Source organism: Anolis carolinensis, chromosome 1 (assembly GCF_035594765.1).
Source record: "Anolis carolinensis isolate JA03-04 chromosome 1, rAnoCar3.1.pri, whole genome shotgun sequence".
Lineage (NCBI taxonomy): Eukaryota > Metazoa > Chordata > Lepidosauria > Squamata > Dactyloidae > Anolis > Anolis carolinensis.
The window spans coordinates 260,933,187-260,955,080 of record NC_085841.1 but is presented as its reverse complement, the minus strand read 5'-3'; the positions used below and the strand labels follow the sequence as shown (position 1 = coordinate 260,955,080).

The window sequence follows — 21,894 nt, the reverse complement described above, 5'->3', positions numbered from 1 at the left end:
ACGTGCCTAATTTTGAATGGGGACTATATTTAAAAGTACTATTGCAGTGTGGCTTTCAAATGTATATAATAAATATTTATTCCTATACGTTGTTAATTTTTAATTCCAAAACATAATTAACTTTGTGGATTGCCCTCGTATAGTGTTCCCTCGCTACTTCGCAGTTCGCTTTTCGCAGACTCGCTGTTTCGTGGTTTTTTAATAAACACTAAAATAATAGTATAAATCATAAAATAATATTATAAATCCCTCTTTCTACTTCCTTCCTAAGGAGAAGCCTAAGGAAGGAAGGAAGGAGAAGCTGAAGAGAGAGAAAAGGAGGATGAAGCAGCTTTGTTTTCACCTCACAAGGCAGCAGCAGACAGAGACACTACTTGCCAGTGAGATTGTAAACAACACAAATATAGCATCTCTACTTCACGGATTTTCATTTTTTGTGTGTGGTCCTGGAACGTAACCCCCACAATACGTGAGGGAACACTGTAAATTATTCAGTTAGGGAGTGAGTTGGTTGGTGTTTACAATTTGAAGATATAGTTTTGGGAAACGTCATTAGAGAGATACCTCTTTGAGGAATATAGTTAAGAGCCTTCAGGGAAGAGGGGCTAAGAACTATATTGAAACTCTATGGTTTAGAGTGCTGGTGTCAAGTAACAGGAGAACAGGCTTTTAAAAGGGTTTCATAGACCTAAACTATACTCTTGTAGGAAGGAACATATCTCTACAGAATTCAAAATATAAAACCATTCTTTGTAAGAGTAAAGCCTAATCTTTTATTGAAACCACTACGCATCTTTACTGTTCAAATTCAAATAAACCTCATATTGTTTTGCTTCATCTGAAGAGTTTGTGTGTCTTCCTGAACAATTCTAACTAAGTGGTGGCCTGTCAGTTTAAAATCCTGACAAGGAGGTGGCTGAGGTGAAATTAAATGGTGGCAGCAAAGAAGAAATATAAAATTAATGAAACATGTAACACCTTATGAACAAAATATCTGTTTTCTGCATCCCCCCTGCACACTACAACTCCTGTAATTCCATACCATTGAGCCATAGTAATTAAAGTGATGTCAAACTGTGTTAATTCTGCAGTATAGATGCACCCTAAAACTGGGGTAGACTTATTTTGTCTTTTCTGCATGACTGGGTTTTACACCTTATTCTGGCAGATGTACTCAGCAAGGTTACTGATGACTGTCATTTAATAGTCACAATATAGTACTGTGGATTTTAGGCAGACATGATACTTTATGTAGGTATTGTTATATTACCTAGCATCATCTTAATGAACCTACAGGGTTTTGCGACATTTTGTGTAGTTCTCTATTGCTACCTGTCTTTGAGAACAATATAGTTGACTGTCCTTATTTGTGTATTGTGTGTCCTGAATTCAACCATCCATGGCTTTAAAATCTTCCAGAAACATTCCAAAAAGCAAACCATGGTTTTTGCCATTTTTAAATGGGATCCCATTTTGTATATATGGGATTTTGCTGTCTGTGGTGAGAAGGTATTAGAACCAAACCTACTGAATACTAAGGGCTCACCATATGTTTAGCAGGCCTTAGAAATCGGTCTTCTGAGTTACATCTTCTGTTTTGTGGAATTCCCTCCATTGAAAATTTTTGTCTGTTATGGTTTTAAGAAACAGGAGTGAGAAACTCAAGGATTTTGTCTAGATTTTAATTGAATGTTTCCAGGATATGAATGAGTTGAATGTTATTTGCTTTCTCCTTTGTGGTGTCTGATGAAATGAGCACATGTGGTGCTTCAATAAATATAAATAAATAAAAAGTTTTCATAGAATATGTTGTATTTCCATACATCAATCTTTTATAAGGGGTGATTTAACTTCTGATTTGCTAGTAAAACCTAATTACTGTGTCATTAAATGATGTATGTCTAAAAATATAATAGGCTTGGAAGGCTCTGATCTAGAGATTATTAAAGAAGAGTTGTCTCTAATAATCTGCTTCTTCTAAGGCTGCTTCTTCACAGCCACATAATCCGGATCAGAATATGGATTAAAGAAATCCAGTTCCACTCCATAGTCTCCAAACACACTCTGAGAACAGTGAAAAAGCTCCTGTGGTGTCCACAAATCTCCCCTCATACCAAACTCATTTAATATGACATATTTTTCCTAACCTGGTTGGGAGAAATGTTCCCACTGGATGAGAATCAGCGATGGAGCTCATCTTCCAACTCAAAAACAAAAATAGTCTTAATACAGTTTTCTGATGACATTTCACAGGTATAGAAATATATAACATGTAGGTAGACTGATACAAAGATCTTTTATATGGTCCTGGTAGCCTAACATTTGTGTTTTATCAGGGGCTGTTTATGTTACCAAGTTAACTGACAATTAAGAAAAATAGTTCAGCAGAGGCCTACGTCTGAAGTAATCAGATTTTCATATAATTGTAAATAATGTAGGCTGCAATTGTACACACTTACATAGCAATAAGATTAATTGAATTCAGTGAGACTTACTCCTATGTAGATGCTGATAGATTTATTTTAACTTGCAAAACAATACTTTTTTTTTATGTTTCTTAAGCATAGGAATGGTACATGTCTCGCAGGGGAACACATTATATGATCCCAACAAAATGAAACATTGGTGAAAGCAATACACTGGGGAGCTATGTAAAAGAGAAGAAAAGATGACAGATTTCTTCAAGAAAGTAATGTTTGAATCTAAACCCGCAATTTACAAAAGCTAATTGAAAAGACTTTCAAAGTATCAAAGACTTTTCGAAGAAATCAATCTGGACTTTATAAATTATACAGAGCCTTTGAAATGGACAGTTATGTTTCGCTTTAAAAAAAATAGGAATTCAACAACATCTGGTGATCCAGATTCATATTTAACCGATACTCTCTATGAGAGGATACCATAAGGACACAGTATGGAGAAACAGAATGGTTTCCTATTGGCAAGAGGTTCAGATAGGCTGCTTTTTTCCTTGACCCATAATTTTTTCAAGCAGCCAGATTAGATGTTGAAGCAGCCATTACCTGTGCTGCTGCAGCTTTGAATAGTGCTGTAACCATGGTAGCTTTACTTTACAGGTAGAAAACATCCTCTGAAGCAAAATGTATGGAATATATAAGTCTGTCTTTCACAGTTTTTATCTTATAATTCCTTGATATAAACTATAAAGGACACATCTCAGCATTAGCTTTTAGTATAAAGTCTTGTTACAAACAAGTTTATGTTTTGAATGCTGTATCCTGAATTCTTCCCTACTCTCCTTTCCATGGGAGATCAATAGACCCATCCATCTCTTGCTTTTTGAGGACTGTTGTGAAGGCAGCATGTTTGGACATGCTCTTTCTCCCCTCACTCTTCTCTTTCTCCCAAAAAACATGAGAGAAATCAGCAGACAAATCAGATCGACCAAGGTATGTCCTTCAGAGCTAGAACTTCACTGAAAAGGATTCTCTAGGGCTATTTGTGGGCAATTCTTTTCCTCAAGGGAAGGGAAGGAGAGAGACATGCATCCTAACTCTTTAAGGCTAGAACAGAGACTAGATAATAATCTGGGGACAGTTTTTCTTGCCACGGCAGACAGATGGCTCCATGGATATCGCTTAGAGAACTCATCAGCACTGATGACTGGTATGTACAACAATGATAAACAGCAGCATACCTGAGGATCCTTAGCTATTTATAAAACAAAATAGTATTTTAAAACAGTTTGTATTAATCTAGACAAACATGGGTTGTGGAAAGAGTTCCCAGAGACTTTTAAAATCTCATAAACTCCTTGCCCACTGTTTCAGAAAGAAACTTATACTTACTTATATGTGGCACAAAAGTTAGCATGAGCTAAATACATCACCTATTGAGTTTACAATTGCTAGTGACAGAGCAACTTTAATTATGCAGAGCTGTGCTTTTCCTTTAAGGAATGAATATTTTAGTAAAATGAAGGTGGCAGGCAGGAAGCAAAAAAGGCAGATGGAAAAGAAAATGAAAATGTGGCTTGGCTGTGATGTGAATGACCACTTTTCACCCAAGCAAAAGCAACGTTTTTGTTGGATTTAAAATGATTATGTTGATTAAACCATAATAATATAAACTGGCAACTTCCAGCTTGATTTAAAACTCATAGCTATTTACCTCTTTGGGGAGGTAAATATAGGGGAGACATTGGTCCCTCTGTAGCAGCAGCCAGCCAGAGTTCCAATAAATTGTTGAATCTGCAAAGAGGAGGACTGACTGATATTTCTAGGAAGAAATCTCTAAATGGAAGTTCTATTGGTTAATATGAGAGACATTAAATGAGATAGCTTTTGTGGTTTTTAAAAAAAGTTTTTGTCACTTTAAAAATTCCTTAAAATTAGTAGATGTATGAATATTTCTCAAAACGGGGGAATGAACCCCTGTTATCTTGTGTCATTGTACAGAAAATTCAAGGAGATAGCTCTTGTAGTTTTAAAAATGTTGTTTATAAAAACTTTGAAAATTCCCCAAAAATCCATGGATAAGTCAGATGTTCTGAAACTTGATGGGCTAACAGTGGTAAATATTTTCTACTATTGTAGCAAGTTTCACTCCAGTAGCTGTAAAAATGAGGGCGAACGGAGCTCCTGAAGTTTCCCCACTTGCTCAATAACTATAATGAAAAAGTAATACAATTTTATTACTCTTGTTATAATAATGAAATTTTCACTGACAATATTTTAGAAATACTTTAGACACCCCTTATTTTGTAATGAGTTTTGAAACATTTTTTAATTGATCGCACAGCCCTAATATGTACATAGCGACATATCTTGGTGATAGGACCAAAGTCTTAACATGAAATTCAATAAATATGCCTTATGCACATAGCCTTGTGGTAATTTTATACACAATACTTTTAATAATTCTGTACATGAAACAAAGTTTGTGTGCATTGATCCATCAGAAAGCAAAGGTGGCATTATCTTAGCCACCTATGCAGGCAATTTCAAATTTTGTAATGTCCATTGAGATTTGGTTTCAGGACTCCCATGGGTACCACGATCTGCAGATGTTCAAGTTTCATTACAGGCAGTAGCAGAATAAAATTGTGTCCCTTATACAAAATGGTAAAATCAAGTTTTGCTGTTTGGATTTTTAAAGGGAAGTGGGGGTGGAGGGGTATTTTCAAATGTCTATTATTGTACTTGTGGATGAAGAATCCATGGATACTGTCAGGACCCAGGCTGCAGAGCACCAATAACCATGCGCAGAGGCCAGAATCTATCTAATATCTTTATTAAAGGAATATATAAAGTCAATAAAAACAAGTGTAGAATATAGTTCAGAAGTAGACCTTTCAGGAAAGGTCAAATATAGTCCAGGAAAACAATGTCCAATATATGATATTAAAGTCCAAAGTTATAATCCACTTCACCGAAACACACACTATTTGGCAAGCAATAGTGTGGGGAACTGTCCATAGTCTTTGAGGCTTAAGGTAAATCCGAAGGAAACTGGAAAACAAGGCTTGAATCCGAGAAGCAAGGTCCGTGGTTTAAAACGCAAGGCAAGGCAAGACTTGAAACTTGGCAAGATCAAAGTTAAAACAAGGCAAACATGAATCAAGAACTGAGTCCATAGAAGTCCATGGTACAAGGCTGGGCTGGAAACTTGATCCGGGGATCTGGGAACTGTAGTACGAAGTCTACACACGATCTCACTCCTCAAGTCGACGAATTGACTCCGCAAGGGTTTCTTCGCGGGCAAACACCTAAATAGGATCTTGTTTTCCCGCCAAGGAACACTTTCTCTGGGGAACAAGAAACGAAACCCATTCTGTGTCCAGATGCAAGACTCCTTAAAGTTTCCCAAGGGAAACAGACTTAATCAGCTAATTGTCTGGCAGCTATCCTGGCGTTCCTGCGAGTCGCCTCGCGAGCGCCTCTTTGTTGATTATAATAATCCCGGCGAGAAAATGGGGGAGATTTCTGCTCAAGGCTTGTTTGGCTGACTTCTTGTTGGCAAACATCTTGCAGGTGCAAAGGCTCCAATTCTGGCTGAAACGGTGGGAAACCCAAGTTTTCCTCTTCATCTGCCTCAATAGTATCAGGAACGGGACTACATGGCCCATGAGTCATCACAGATACAGAGGACTAACTGCTTTTTGAATTCTGGATAAGGGATGCTCAACCTGCTCTACTATTAATAAGCTACAACTTTACAGCCTCTTGCCTGTAATTTCAATAAAATTTTAATCTGTTCTGTTTTTAAAGATTTTTTTATTAAGCAAATTAAATCTTATTTTGCTCTGTAAACTCACTGAGGCAGAATAAAATAGTGGTAAAATAGAATCCACTCAGTATATTTTGGAACTATAGCTATGTATCTGGTAATCTGACTCCCTATTACCATCCAAATATGGAGATTTACTGTAACATTCTCTGGCCAGTCATACCTAAATCTGTGTAGCTCAGGAGCAAACCTGGATCAAGGTCCTCAAACTCAGTATCCCCAACATTCTAGATAAAACTATGTGTGTATGAGGAAATAAGCTGTAGTCTATGAAAACATGTGCCATAACAATTTGTAAGGTTTGGGGCTCCTTGTTGGTTTGCTTTCCTTGACAGTAGGGTTGAGCTGCCTTTTGCAGGATTAACTTTTCTGTTTCTAAGGACTGGAGTTTCCAAATTTGATTTTCTGTTTTTGTGTCATTTTTTTTGAGGCAAGATTAAAACATTGTGAATCTGCAGATTTTTATCCTCTGTCCAGATTTTGGAGAAAACATGGTGAATATGTGTTGCCAGCACCTGGCCCACAGTAGTTAAGTTAGGATTTTTCAGGGCTCTGCATTGGTATTCTAGGGCATAGTCAGTTTCTGCGAAAATGATAAATTCAACTGAAATAAAATAATTATAGAGTTGGAAGGAATCTTAAGGACCAACTCATCCAATTGTCTGCCAGACAGGAACGCTAACAGGAACTAACCTTGTTAGTTTTTGTAGGTGATTTTTTTTTGGGGGGGGGGAGATCTTGTGGTCTGCCATTTAATTGGTAAAATTACTTACCATAGCAGGGGTTGGATAAATATATGATTACTGTGGCTTAAAACTCTAACTTCAACAACTGAGTTTCTTACCAATTATGGCTTTGGTCTTCAACCTTTTATCCCCACCACATTAGAACTCTGGAGAAATCTATTTCTAACCTTGTGCAAAGTAACATCTTCTCTTTTAGCAGTTGCCTCCTACATTGTAGTTAAAATGGAAATTCGCATAGTAAGTTCTTTACAAAAAATGTTACATTTTTGGTAACAACAACAACAACGACTTTATTTTTATATCCTGCTCCCATCTCCCCAAGGGGACTCATGGCGGCCTACATGGGGACAAGCCCAACATCAACATACATTAAAACACAATCATAATTTAAAACCAATATAAAACAATAAAAACAGTATAAAACAGCATAAAACAACATAGAACATATCAGATCCTTAGAACCTGGTAGCTTTATAATGAGACTAGGTGCTGAGTCCATGCAACTGACAGCAGGGTCATTGTAGGATGATGCTATTGAATTGAAATCATAGGATGTTGAATTCTGAACTAGTCCCCAATTCTGAGCACTTTCTTGGCTGAATGTAAAGGGATGCCTTCCGATTTGTCTTTTAATCTTAAGCAGGTGGTAGAGACAAGTTGGAGGTGGACGTGAGGGGTGAGGCGCAAACAGCTTGTTGTCTAGTACTGGATGGATTGCATTCCTGTGATCCATTCCTGTAATCATTTATGGGATGCTTAAGGGTAAAAATCTCTTCTAAACCATTTGGATTGTAATTCATTGGTATGGCACATCCACCCATGTTCAACTCCTTCACATCTCATTTTAGAAGATCAGTGTCCAGACTTCATGCTGGAGATCTTGAATTTTAGCTGCAAATTAGAATAGATAGTACTGAGATAGATAAACACATTGTTTCATTTGGTACAAGGTAGCTCCTTTGCTGTACTCCTCCACTGTTTCCTGTTTTGTATTCTAAATTTTATTCTTTCTGATGATTTGTCTTCTTCTGCAGGTGACATTGTGGGACTCTATGAAACTGCTGGACAAGGTGATCAGCTCTCCACAGGAATAGTCACTCGCATAACTGCTAAATCAGTTACTGTTGCTATTGATGAGCCTCAGAGTAGCCTTCTGAACCTGGATCAGGGAAACACTTATCGTTTACTGAAACTTGCCAATGATGTCACATACAAAAGACTTAAAAGGTAACACACCTCTCGTAGGCCTTGGCTCATTACATATTTTAAATGGGCGATAAATACATATTCCTCTCAAAACTGTGATAGCTTTTTAAGAGTTGCAAGGATGAAATTGCGGAAACTATTTTGTCCCGTTTGTAGTCTCTCTCAGTTTCCATTGCTCTGCAGGTGAATGTGCGGTGCCAATGGACTTAAAAGTGCTAGGTCTGTGGACTTTCTTGCTCATTTAATACTAAGCTGTGAAAGTGATGTCCTTCCAACATGCTTTGTCCTACAGATTTTGTAGATGAAAAAACACAGCTCTATAGACTTAAGATAGATGATTGACAAAAATGAGAGGAATGGAGTTAGGAACAGCATATGGCTGTCTCTCCATTTGATCTGGCAGCATTTAAACTTTGGGTATTTTCCTTAACTCCCCAGGGTCTAAATCTAGCCTTGCAGTATTGTCTCATTTTTAATAACAAGAATTTTGTGTCACCATAGCACTTTAGCTCTTTTAGCATCAGTCATACTTTTAGCACCTATCTGTGATGATAACCTGGCCAATTTCCTGCTTAAAACTGTTTCTTATGAAAATGAATGGCTTCCAGTTGACTAGTGAAAAAACATTTATATCTGTATATCAGTGGCTTTTTGGCACATGGCTGGAAATAAATGAGTGTTTTGTATTTGGGCTGTAATCTTTTCAAATTGTCATTCAGAATTATTCAAAGTAAAATCATTCTCTGTACATTTATATTTAAGACTTCAGAAGAAAAAAGAAGGATTTTGGAAAGTATTGTGAAATCACAACCTAAATGCATAATGTATTTCTGAGTGACAACTTGCAAGTGTGGCTGGAAATCTGTTCAACAGATTTTAGGTAGCATATATTCACATGTATCATTTTTGATTTGACAGAATTTGAAGTGAAAAAAATATTGGAGAAGAATCCAGTTTAACCATAGAATGCCAAATATTACTGAAAAGTTACCATTTGGTTTTCAAACATGTGGTCAGTGTGAGATTTGACCATAGTATGACATTATTTTCTGAACTCTGCTTAGGGTTCATATCCTTTTGTATTCTCTTATTTGACAGGGCTTTAAATACACTTAGCCAATATCACTCTGGTCCAGCATCTGGCCTTATTGATGTCCTCTTCTGTGCTTCTGAGCCCAGTGATGCCAATAATACAAGTAAGACTATTTTCTTTATTGGATATGGATACAATGGTGAAAGTTCTGGAGATGAGGAAATCACTGCAATTCTGTGATATACAAATACACTGCACTGGCAATCTGTGAGAGTCTCTGTCAAAGCATATAAAGCAGAGTGGGGTTGTGCTTCTTTTAGGTTCTCCTGGGGCAGATTAAGCTTTTGCCTTTCACCACTCTACTCAGAGAAGAGGGTGGTTTCTTTTTTGATAATGAGTTGAAGTACAGTTCTCACAATGACAAAAGATTAGTCAACCTAGGGTTTTGGGGGTTGATTCTTTAACTAAAACTTCTAGACTTATACACAAGTATATAGAGTAAGTTTACTTCCTCAATGCACTTTCCGGACAAAGTGTTGCCTTCTAAATAAAAATGCAGCTAAAATACTTATGTAGTGCCAGCTCCTTCTCTGCTTTTTATATCACTATTCTCTTAGTCACTTTTCCCCTGACGTTTATGTGCACCATATTAGCTAAAATATTTATATCCTGCTGGCCAAGAAATAGAATATGTGCAAGTATTATTGAGGAATGCCTTCATAAATGTGCTAGCTTCTCTTGGACTGGAAGTCCTCCCATTTCTCAGGGTTTTCTCTGTTAGCTAGGACTACTGGAACTTGGAATTTAGCAACACTCGAAGGGCTGTACATGCTTCTTTCCTATCTCTTAGCACCATTTAGGCTACTCATGATGTGGAGGAAATGGGACATGATCTAACATTGCTATAATTTTGCTTTCACTTTAGATAAGGTATATGAGCAGGAAGAGAGTTCTTTCTTACCATTTCAGTAAATGTAACACCCAGAACCCACATCTGTGTTGATGTTTAGTAATTGTGGAAGAACTGTGTAGTGCTTCCTGCTCAATAAGATCAATAAAGCAGGAGTCAGCACATCTGATTCTTCAGGTTACAATTAATGGATTGCAGGTGCTTTCTTAATGTGTGATATAAACAAGCCAGTTGTTTCCAAAATAATAACTGGGCAGAAGAAGTTATGCCCATGGAATATCACTTTTCTACTGAGCAATTTAGTTCATAATTGGTAGTCTAATGCAACCACTGAAGTTGGTACTTTCTGAGACATGTATTTTCATGAGAGGCATTAGTTAATGTTCCTAAGGACCAGTCGTCTTGGTAGAATGCTTGTAGGGCTTGTAGGGTTATTTCATTTGGAATGCAGGTAGGATAGGATGTCACATTAAGCAAACACACAGATGACTCATTCAGCAGCGAGGTGAGTCCTAGACTTGTGAATCCCGAACACATTCCTGAAAACCACTAGAGGTCAGTATTTTCCTACGAGCATCAGGCTATGTAGCTATTTTTTGTTTAGTTCTCATTTCTTAAGAAGTGCTCAGTTCATTTTGTAAAGTAAGCCATATTAGCCCTTGATAAGCTATGGGAAGACCTTCATTTATTTTACTTTTCCAGTCTGCCATGAACAGGCAACACATTTCTACCCCTTTAAAACCTAATCAGGGACAAACACTGGCCCAGAGACCTACTTTAAGAAGCACTGGTTTATATGAAAAATTCATATCTATCTACATATCTGGGCAACAGATGCAAAAGTCTTGGTGCTATCAAATAGGACCCGAAAAGCAGCAAACCACCCAGAGGCCATGCATCCTCTTTGGCTATTTGTTTTACCCTCTGGTCTACTGCCAAAGCCTAATGAGTCTACTATTAAACATAGCTTAGGAGGAACTGATGATATATTTTTGAGCAAAATATCTGGGATTTGGTGGTAAATGAGGGCAGCATATTTTCAGCATCAGCTATCTGACAATGTGGTTTCTGGGGACGGAGAAATCAAGGTATTCTTCAACCCTCCAGAATGTCCTATTCCTGCTTCAGTGCATACAATTTTGTAGTTTTTTCCCCTGATGCTGTTGTTCTTTTGATTTACTTCACAAAGAAAACAACCAATTGTCTGAGCTTCTGCCCTATGGATGCTTTGCAGATGGCCCTATCCTATACACATCTTACTTCTTTCCACTCTGGCTTCATGATTCAGTGTTCAGTCTTTGTCAAAGTGTTGGTGTGAGCCTTCCCTGCTGCTCCAAGTTGCAGTGTTGAGCCAGCAACACCCAGCAAGTGGATTTAACCCATAGCCAGTAGCAGTACTTAAGTATAGCCCATTTGCCCTGTAGTCACAGCAGAAGCAGCACTGGTCACTCACTAGTCTGAGCCATATTATTCCCTAGTGACCTAAGGCTCACGTTTGCGCTTTAAAACAGAACTGCAAGCCAATTACAGTTAGGTAACTTCTCTAACACTGGGTATATTTGATGTATTTGAATAAAACATTGTGATTTACACTAAAATCTGCCTTTGCCTTCTTCATGTGATAGACTTGTATATTATTGCTACTATATTGCTGGATAATGCCAAATTTTGGGCTTCAAGTTGCTTCCGACTTATAGAAACCCTAATCTTTATAACTAGAATTCTCCCTATAAGGGATAGCTGTATCCCCTTCCACCTGTGCAAGTCTTTTTAAACATATTTCCATATTGTATCATAATTGTTCTTAAATAACAGAGTTTTTAGTAGAACTATTAATAACCAGATTTTTTTTTGTACAACTTGGAAACTCAGTTTCTCAAATAAGATTTTCTGTTCCTCTTTTGTCAAATTCCTGGCCAGTATTGCTGTTCTCTCCTTATTAATTTTAAATCCTGACACTTTCTGCTTTGTAAATTTCAAAAAAGCCTTTAGATGCATTTTAGAATGATTACATGAGGGTACGAGATCTGTAAATGCTTCCAACAGATGTAGAATGGGAAACAATGTGAAGCAAGTGAAAAAGAAACAGACCTTCAGAAAATACTTTTCAACATATATGCAGCACTATCACTAGAATTGGTGTCACCCAGCATAATAGCTCATAATGTCATCTCTATACCAGATGATTCCACAACAGTATAGTTAAAATACCACATGTGCATTGTTTTATTTGTTCAGTAAAACTGTCAAAATAATTAATCCCATAGCATTGACATCCCTATGGCTTCTGTAAAACAACCTAAGAGACTTATCCAAATTGGTCATCATAGCAGAAGTAGCCCAAGATAGATGGATTTGGAGACTGCATTAATCTCCAGTTGTTTAGAATGAGAAATTTGTTTGTACTGCAATTTAGCAGAGATGGCACTGCTGCGCCTTTTGATGTACCGACTCCCTGCAGCTTCAGAGGAATCAAACTGTCCATCCAGTATGATTCACTAGCCTATTATATTTAGCATTTACCAAGCTAGATACAAGAATGTCAACAGCAGCTTCTTATTAACTGCTTATCCCTACTTAATAATTGCTGCTTATACTTCATTTACATTCCTCTGGACCTTTGAGTTCAAATATTTTCTGCTTCCTATTATGACATCAAACATGGAATTAAAACCAATGCCATATTCCTCTTATATCTTATATCTTCTAGTGGAAAATATAAAGCTGGCCTTGGGGCAGGATGATGATGAGGAGGATAATTTCTAACACAGACAAAATGCATCCTAAGATACACATACTGTTTTAAGAGAATTCAGGATTTTCTTAAGGATTGGTCCCTATTTATTATCATTGTATTAGGTGGATAGTCATGTCAGTCAACTGCAGTAATTCAACAGAAGCTTACATCTGGGATAGTAAACCTTTGCCGTGCAGCAACTCCAGCTTGGCTGGCGAACATTAAGGATTTGTGGAAATTATTGCCTAAAATGGGTTGTTGTGTGTTTTCTGGGCTGTATGGCCATGTTGTAGAAGTATTCCCTCCTGACGTTTCATCCACATCTATGGCAGGCGTCCTCAGAGGTTGTGAGGTATATCTCTGAGGACGCCTGCCATAGATGTGGGAGAAACATCATGAGAGAATACTTCTGGAACATGGCCATACAGCCCGGAAAACACACAATGCTGTAATTCCGGCCATATTGCCTAAAATGTCTGGATCCAAAATGTTCTCTGCCCTGGTGTTGAAAAATGGACCCTCCCGCCTCCCAAAGGAATATATATATGTATGTGCGTGTGTGTGTATGTATGTATGTATCTATGTATGTATGGATAATATATATATATGTATATATAGGGATTAATATAACTTCAGTAGCTGTCAAGATTCGAGGGTTACCTTCAAAAATGCCTGGAGCCCAGAAACACCAAAAGGATTAATCTAATAAATTCATCTAATAAGTTTTCTATAAAGGGGTTACAAATCTTAGAATGTATGTTTTTAATAGAGGCTTCTGAATGTATCTTTGCCCCCTTCCACACAGCTGAATAAAATTTCACATTATCTGCTTTGGACTAGGATATATGGCAGTGTGGACTCAAATAACCCAGTTCAAAGGAGATACTGTGGGTTATTCTGCCTTGATATTCTGGGTTATATGGCTATGTGGAAGGTCCCTAAGTGGTCTGTGAAGAAGGCTGGAGGATGTAACAATGAAACAATGTATCAGCTACTGGCAGCCTTAAAACAAAGTAATCGTCTCTCTGGGTTTTTAAAAGTTTCTATGCAGTTTACTCCAAAAAAAATCTAATAAGTTGCCAAACCCAAAAAGCCCCGGAAAGGTGGAAGAGAAACAGGCTAACCCCAAATCCCCTCTCCTGAAAAGTTTCACCATAACTCTGAGGCTTCTCCTATGTCTAGATTCATGGATGTGTTTTATTGATGATAAATGAACAAGGGGGCTCACATATGTATGCAGTGGGGATTGGTTGTACTGGTAGAGGGCAGCCATAGACATGTTCCAGGGCACCCAAAAGAAATTAAAATTATATAATGTATGTACAGTAGAGTCTCACTTATCCAACACCCGCTTATCCAACGTTCTGGATTATCCAATGCATTTTGGTAGTCAATGTTTTCAATACATCATGATATTTTGGTGCTAAATTCATAAGTACAGTAATTACTACATAGCATTACTGTGCATTGAACTACGTTTTCTGTCAAATTTGTTGTATAACATGATGTTTTGGTGCTTAATTTATAAAATAATAACCTAATGTAATGTTTAATAGGCTTTTCCTTAATCTCTCCTTATTATCCAACATATTCGCTTATCCAACGTTCTGCTGGCCCGTTTACGTTGGATAAGCGATACTCTACTGTATGTACTTGTGAACCTGTTGGGGTTTGTACATCTGAGAAGCTGGTCAGGTGTCCAGCTGGGAGGGAATCATTTCAGGGAAACAAAGCAAACAAGAAAAGATCCATCTTTAAGATGCAATTAGGATCAGGTTCCAGGTGAACATCCAGGTGTGTCAGAAATATCAGATGTAAACTGCTCCTCAATAGGATTTATATTCTTCCGTATGCTTTCCATTCAGCTATCTATATTTACATAAGCCTTCTACCTGTATCAAAGCCTAGCTCCTTCTGTGGACTTACATAATCCCATTCTGGTTTATTTGCATTGACTCAGACCATTTGCCAAGTTTCGCCCGTTTCTTCCTGTGAGAACCTTCCAAATGGCTCCAGCTTCAAATGGACAAATAACGGCTCTTAAATTTTTCCACCAAGAAGGAGTCTCCACCCACCTCTGACATCACAGGGAGTCCACAGCCAATGAAAGCTGGCTTGGATCCTTTAATGTCACTGTCTTTTTACTTATTGTATGGTGTGAGTATTGTTATTGTTGATTATTGTTTTTATCTAAATTATTAGCCCTTTGTTTATATTAGCATTGAATATTTGCCTGTTATTATGTTAGAAGCCCCTCTGGGTCCCCTCGGGGAGATAGGGCGGAATACAAATAAATTATTATTATTATTATTATTATTATTATTATTATTATTATTATTATTATTGCCATTTCTGAGCCAATCAGGGGAGGGAGCAGATCTTTTGAATAGCTGTCAAAAGGGATAAAATGTCTTGCATGGTTATATCTGATTCCTTTTGAGTGCAGACTCTGCATCAGACATCCTTTCAGTCCTGAAAGTAAGTTAAACCTCTGTTGTTGCCTTAAACCCAGTCTATATCAAAGAAGCACAGCATACCGGGCAACGGATCCACACTACTACTTAAGTGGGGCTAAGCTTCGTCACTTCTAGGGCAATTTAGCTGAGAAAGTTGAGCCTGTCTAGTATGAAAGTGTTGCTGCTTTGTTTGGAGGCCTAATGTCATTGGGAATATTTCAGTAGTAGAATTCTGATCATCAGGTTTTCTGTGTATCAGGTTGGACAAGCCCCATTTCACCTTCAAATCTTTCTACATGCCCCCCCCCCACCCACCCATCCCCCAGGTTCCCACCATCCTGCTTTCTGTTTTATGGAATGCCATTCATCATTCTATGAAGATCTGGCAACATCTGCTTACACAATGCACATGTTTGATCTCTTAGTAGAGAAGGGGATTTTAACAAATGAAATTCTGAGTGAAATGATGTGGGACTAATGCCTTTCGAGAATACTGCCTGGCACAGCACATTCACTTTCTGTTCCAACACAGACTCATATAATGATATCAAATGTCTCTGAAGGCTGAGCCTATTTACAGCTAAACATAGCTTTTCCATCAAGAAAGCCAGGACTCAGTGGGGATCTGGGTCCCTCCGGGTATTAACCAGGATGTTTCCTTTGTTACAAAGGTTATTATTGCTATCAGATCTGATCTGCTTATAGGGTCAACCCTTATGTGTATTGTTGACTTTGCTTTCATCTGTACATGTTCTTTGCAAGACAGAGAGCTAAATAAATGTTCCTCCTGCTGCTATTTGCAGGGCCTCTGAAGTTCTACAATGAATCACTGGATGCCTCCCAGAAGGAGGCTGTTGGTTTTTCCTTGGCACAGAAAGAGCTTGCAATCATCCATGGACCACCTGGCACTGGCAAAACGACGACTGTAGTTGAGATAATACTCCAAGCTGTGCAGCAGAGATTGAAAGTGAGTGAGAGAGGCTGCATCTAATACTAGATGGGAGACATGGTGTCTCTCTGTGTAGTGCAGGGGTGAGGAAACTGACCTGTTACCCACATGTGGCTCCAACTCTCATTTCTGTGTCCCTTGAAGACCCCTGCCAGTTATATGCAAATCCTCCAAGATCCCTTTAAAAAAAAAAAACTCAATGTGGAGTGATTTTCCCTGAAAATCCCCCAAATACATTCCGTAAATTCATTCCCAAGCCACCCAGAATACCACTTCTTTTCAAATAAGCCTAGTTACCAATAAAATGAAGATTTGGGGTGATATGACATTACTTCAGTCAATATTTTGAAGGACAAATGGAAGGAAACAGAGGTATTTTGGCATGCTGGTTTGTATTTGGTGTGTAGAAAATTGACCCCCCGGGCCCTGCACAGCTGCCCATACCTGCTGTAGCATGTATATGACATGACAGTAGATGTCTAGGCATTTGATATCCATTATGGGGCAGTAATATAATTCAGGAAGGGAATGAAGTACGAGGGCTTTCCAGAAAGTAGATTACGTTTTGGAATTAAAAATGAACAAAGTAAAGGAGAAAACATTTACCATATGCAGTTGAAAGCCACACCCAAATACCACATCTCACGTAGTCGCCATTCAAATCTAGGCACTTATCATAGAGATGAATGAGCTTGGCAACTCCTTCGCCACTAAATTCTGCCGCTTGCTTCCTCAACCACTTGTTTCCAACAATGGGGGTGTGGCTGGCAACGCAGCATTTTGACGACGCTGCGTAGCTGCAGGAAGGGGTGACCGGCTGGTCAAGGAAGCAAGCGGTAGAATTTAGTGGGGAAGGAGTTGCAAAGCTCATTCATCGCTATGATAAGTGCCTAGGTTTGAATGGCGACTACGTGAGATGTGGCATTTGGGTGTGGCTTTCAACTGCATATGGTAAATGTTTTCTCCTATACTTTGTTCATTTTTAATTCCAAAACGTAATCTACTTTCTTGATAACCCACGTACATCCTAGGTTCTGCCCTGGCATTTCTCCTTGAGGCTGGAATTAGAATCAACAGTGATTGGCAAGAGTAGAATCCCTTTCTTTACCACACAAAGTTTTGTTTATTGCATTGCTCACTGAAGACACACTGTTGAAACCTAACATTAAAAATCTGTATATTTTCACTCATCTTTCACAATTTTCCCAATGCTAACATTGCCAAAATGAATTCCAGTTAGACAGAGGATGAGGAGGAAGGATTGGGCCGGATGAGCATAAAAAGCCTTTGAAAAAGAAGCTTCATTGTCAGAGGCTTTATTAACTAAGATATGCTTATATTTTATCCAGCCATTTTCCCAGGAGTGGGGTTTAAGGTGGCTTACAGAATAAAAAGAAATACTAATTAAAGCACATATAGCTAAGCGCACATGAAAAAATAAATATTAAATAATATTAAATCATGTAAAATATATGATAGAATTAAAATCGACAACGCATATAAAATTATGTTCGGAGCATAGATTTAAAACTACAGCAATAAAACAGAAAATCATTGTAGAAAGCAATCACTTCCCATAGAACTGCTGGAATAAAAAGGTCTTCACTTGTCAGATAACATATGGTACCTTAGAAGGTAGAACTTAGACAAAGTAGAACTTTGTAGCCCTTGAGACCAGGTGACTGAGTATATAGCAAAAACACATCAGATGAACTGTTTTGCATTGTGTATTCCTTTGATACAGCCCAAACAAACATACCCAGTGGTATACCCATTAATATTTTTAACAAGATGTTGTTCTAGAAAAACTATACAAGCACTTCTTTTCTGCTGCCTTTAGCTTCATGCTGATTTTGTTTCTGTGTACTCCTAATCTAAGCCTTTGGAAATTTCTAGCAATTGCAGGGAAACTTTAAAAATGTTTCTTTTTAAGGTCTTGTGCTGCGCTCCATCTAACATCGCAGTGGACAACTTGGTAGAAAGACTTGCAAGCCATAAAGCCCGGATTCTCCGCCTTGGTCATCCAGCTCGTCTCTTGGAGTCCATACAGCAACATTCACTTGATGCCATCTTGGCCCATGGGGATAATGCCCAAATTGTGGCAGATATCCGAAAGGATATTGATCAAGCATTTGTAAGTTTTGTATTCCACATTTTTTTGTTTTTAAATAATTGCCCTGTAGAATATATTGCTAATATCTGCTGTAATTATAAGTGTGTAAGAGGGTAAGAGTTGTTGAGTGCACCGCCCCTTTATCTTCAGGGAGAGATTTACAAGCTAAGCCTGGAAACACATTTGAGGGCAGGCAGCTGTGTGATCAGAAGGGTGAGGGGCATAAAAGGAAGGGAGTGAAGCCAGGGGGATAGGAAGATGAGGTGGATTTGGAGTTGTTTGTGAAACACCTTGTAATCAATTAACTGGACTGAATACTTCTAAAGCTCATTGGTGTTTGTTGAACTCAGCTCAGCAGTGGAGCGACAGTAAATTATACATGCCACTGCTCTTACAGTCCAGCTACCTAAGGAGGAAGTGAAAACTCCCACAAAGTGCTACACAGAAATCAAGGTCAGCACAACCTTCAAATCCTGGGATTGTTGGCAAACACCTGCCCCTTATTATTGTATTAGAAAAATTGTATGGAGAATTTGATAGTATAGATCTGAAGAATCAGAATCGGAGATACATTATGAAGCATTTACAAGTGGGACCAACAGCAAACCGTTGCAGGATGGAGTGCCTCTGTTCAGATTTTAGCAAACCTATTTTTAAAAAATAATATTTTGGGTTTTGAACCTCTCTCTACAACTCAAGGTTGCTTTCTTCCTTTTTCTAAACTTTGGATTTCCCCAATGATTCTCTCAATGTTTGTACTAAAGAATGACATGCTTAGAGCAAGGTCATAATACAGAGAAAGCTCTGCACTGCTGTACCTGTGGTTGCCCCAGGCCCATTCTCTGAGGTCCTTACTGATGTTTAATTAATTTTATAATTCACACAAAACAACCAGTCTTGGCTGGATGAATTGCAAATCTTTGGCTTCCATCCACCTGCCCCCTTCTTTTCTTTTTACAGATCCAGAGTATTTAGAACAAAGACAAGAAAAGTGGCACAATAGCTAGAGGCTGGTGTTCTGCTTCCCTCTGTGCTCAGCCAGCTAGGACAAACTATTGCTTTTTTTAAGGACAGGATATGGACTCTTCTCCACAGGAGAAAATGGCTTGCTAGACTTGAGTTTGAAGCAGAAGGGACTTAAGGGGGAATCAGGGTGAAGAGGAGGTGCTTCTTGAGGCTTTGTAGCTTGAGTGTACAGTTTTGCCATGTCTCTGTGTTTTGGGTGGGATTGGGAATTTTGCCAGCGTGTGATCTGTTTTTTTGCGGGTCTTCTCTTTGTTCTTGTTGCATTGTTTAGCATCTCATCCAACCTTTGCCATGTCCTCATTTTTATGTGAAATAATTATTGTCTTTCGTGCACAGGAAGGCATTTTTCACTTCGCTAACCTCTGTAGCAGCCATTTTGTTGTGGTTGTCTGCCCATGTCAGTTTCTCAGGTTTCTGAATGGCAACAAAGCTCTAAAATGTTGAAGATCCCTAAGATATCGAATACGACAATGCAGTGATTATGGAAGACGTCCTTTGATAATAGAAGGAAGTTTTCTTTATTATGTACTTGCTTAGGTACCTGGCAATGCCTGGGTTAGGTAATTTGGTAAGAATGCACATTCGAAAAAAGCCACTGTTTTGGGATTTTGTGACTGTTGCCATTGGAAAATGCATAAGGATATTGGTGGGCTGCATCATCCTCTGTCATTTCTCGCCAAACTCTGCCAGTGTTTAAAGTAGTCATGGGGGGAGAGGTTCTGTGTGCCAAGTTTGGTCCAGATCCATTATCTGTGGGGTACACAGTTGACTCTGGATATGGTGTACATATTGCAACTTCCATTGCCCAGGGTCCACTCCCACCCGCAAATAACCAAGCAAGACTTAAAATTGGTTATGGCAAGTCTGTGTGGCAGGTTTCGTCCAGATCCATTATTTGGGAGAGGGGTTTTTGGTGGCCTCTGGTTGTGGGTGAAGGTATTTCAACTCCCACCATCCTCTGCCATTGCTCCACAAACCCCACCAGGAGTTAAAGTGGGTTATGGTGGGGGGGGGGTCTGTATGCCAAGTGTGGTCCAGATCCATTGTTGATGGGGTTCACAGTGGTCTCTGGATGTGGGTATACAACTCCATATTTAGTGCTTTTTGAATTCCCCTTCTGCAGATGCTGATAAATCAAAGCTATGTCTTATGGTTGGACAGAAATTCAAGTATTATATTAGTATCATTATCATCATCATTATTATTGTTATAATTATTATCATCACTATTATTAATTTTATTTATATACCACATTTCCCCCAAACCAGGATTTAGGACAGCTTACAAATTAAAACAAGTATAATTTAGTTAAAATATAGAACATAGCAACATTGAAAGGGGATATTTATGTTTTAAATTGCTTTTAGTGTTCTTCATAGAACATACAATTAAAAACAATGAAAAGCAGTCTAAAACTCAGTACAGCACTTAAAGCCTCTCTTTAAAAACTTCATTTCTGTTGGAATAATAAAAAGTCTTTACTTTCTGATTGAAGGAGAGCAAAAAAAAGCAGGCCATTTTCACCTTCTTTGGAACTTTCAGAGCAGAGAGCAGCCACTGACTATATAGGCTCCATAAGACAATTTTGCATTTTTACATTATACCAGTAATATTATAGCATCAAATGGATGGCCAGATAATTCAGTACACTAATTGTATAAACAGATTTGTTACACATTCCTCTCCTTCATCTTCTTTGCTTAGCAAAATCAGTAAGCAGGGGCTTGGAGTTCTTTGTCATACAATTTATTTAATTTACTCTTTTAACTTAATTTAAAATGTGGCAGTAATTTAATTAGGATAACATATTTTAATACAATTTTATTTTTCATTTTTCAAGGACGTTGTACAAAAATGGGTTCAAAATTGCATTAAATGTCCTGTGCCAGGAAGCTGCCCACAATCACGCAAAGGCAGGACTCAGATGGATGCCAGGGCATAGTACACACAGTTACCCCCTTACTTGTGCCCATTTGAACTGCATTCATTTAGGAGGAAATGACTGTACGTCACTGTACCTTTCCCCTTTTCAGAACCATAACAATATTTTCTTAGTAGTTATTTATAATATCATTTGATTTACAAAGTAATTTTTAGATATTCTTGTACATGCATCACCCCACACAAACAAATGTGTTAGTAGATTGCTGTTCTCAATTTCATGGATGATAAGATATGACCAGGTAGCAGTGTTGAAACATGAACTGCTTTAATTACATATGTGTGCAGTTGGTTTTCTAGTGAGCATCCTGGCTCAACTAACTTTCCTTGATTGGAACTTAACAGCATGATGTGGAAGGTAGCAAAATCCCCTCCTTTCTCATTATCACAGATACTGTTCTTTATCCACAATCCTCTGGCTTTTTGGGTTGACAGCTGAAGTCAGATTATATACTTTAATAGGGTGGGAAGAGGAGGGATTTTGGCTCAGCTCACTAGTTGCTAATCCCTGTTCAAATAAAATACTGA

General features: G+C 38.2%; 1 protein-coding gene across 1 annotated transcript in view; it reads left to right on the top strand.

Moving 5' to 3' along the window:
• The window catches only part of ighmbp2 (immunoglobulin mu DNA binding protein 2), a 92,166-nt gene that overhangs the window by 7,752 nt on the left and 62,520 nt on the right, over window positions 1-21,894 (top strand). Inside the window, exons 3-6 of the mRNA XM_062967526.1 lie at window positions 8,030-8,222; window positions 9,300-9,397; window positions 16,141-16,304; window positions 18,220-18,420. Coding sequence (XP_062823596.1) covers window positions 8,030-8,222; window positions 9,300-9,397; window positions 16,141-16,304; window positions 18,220-18,420 — 656 coding nt within the window. The remainder of the gene's footprint in view (window positions 1-8,029; window positions 8,223-9,299; window positions 9,398-16,140; window positions 16,305-18,219; window positions 18,421-21,894) is intronic.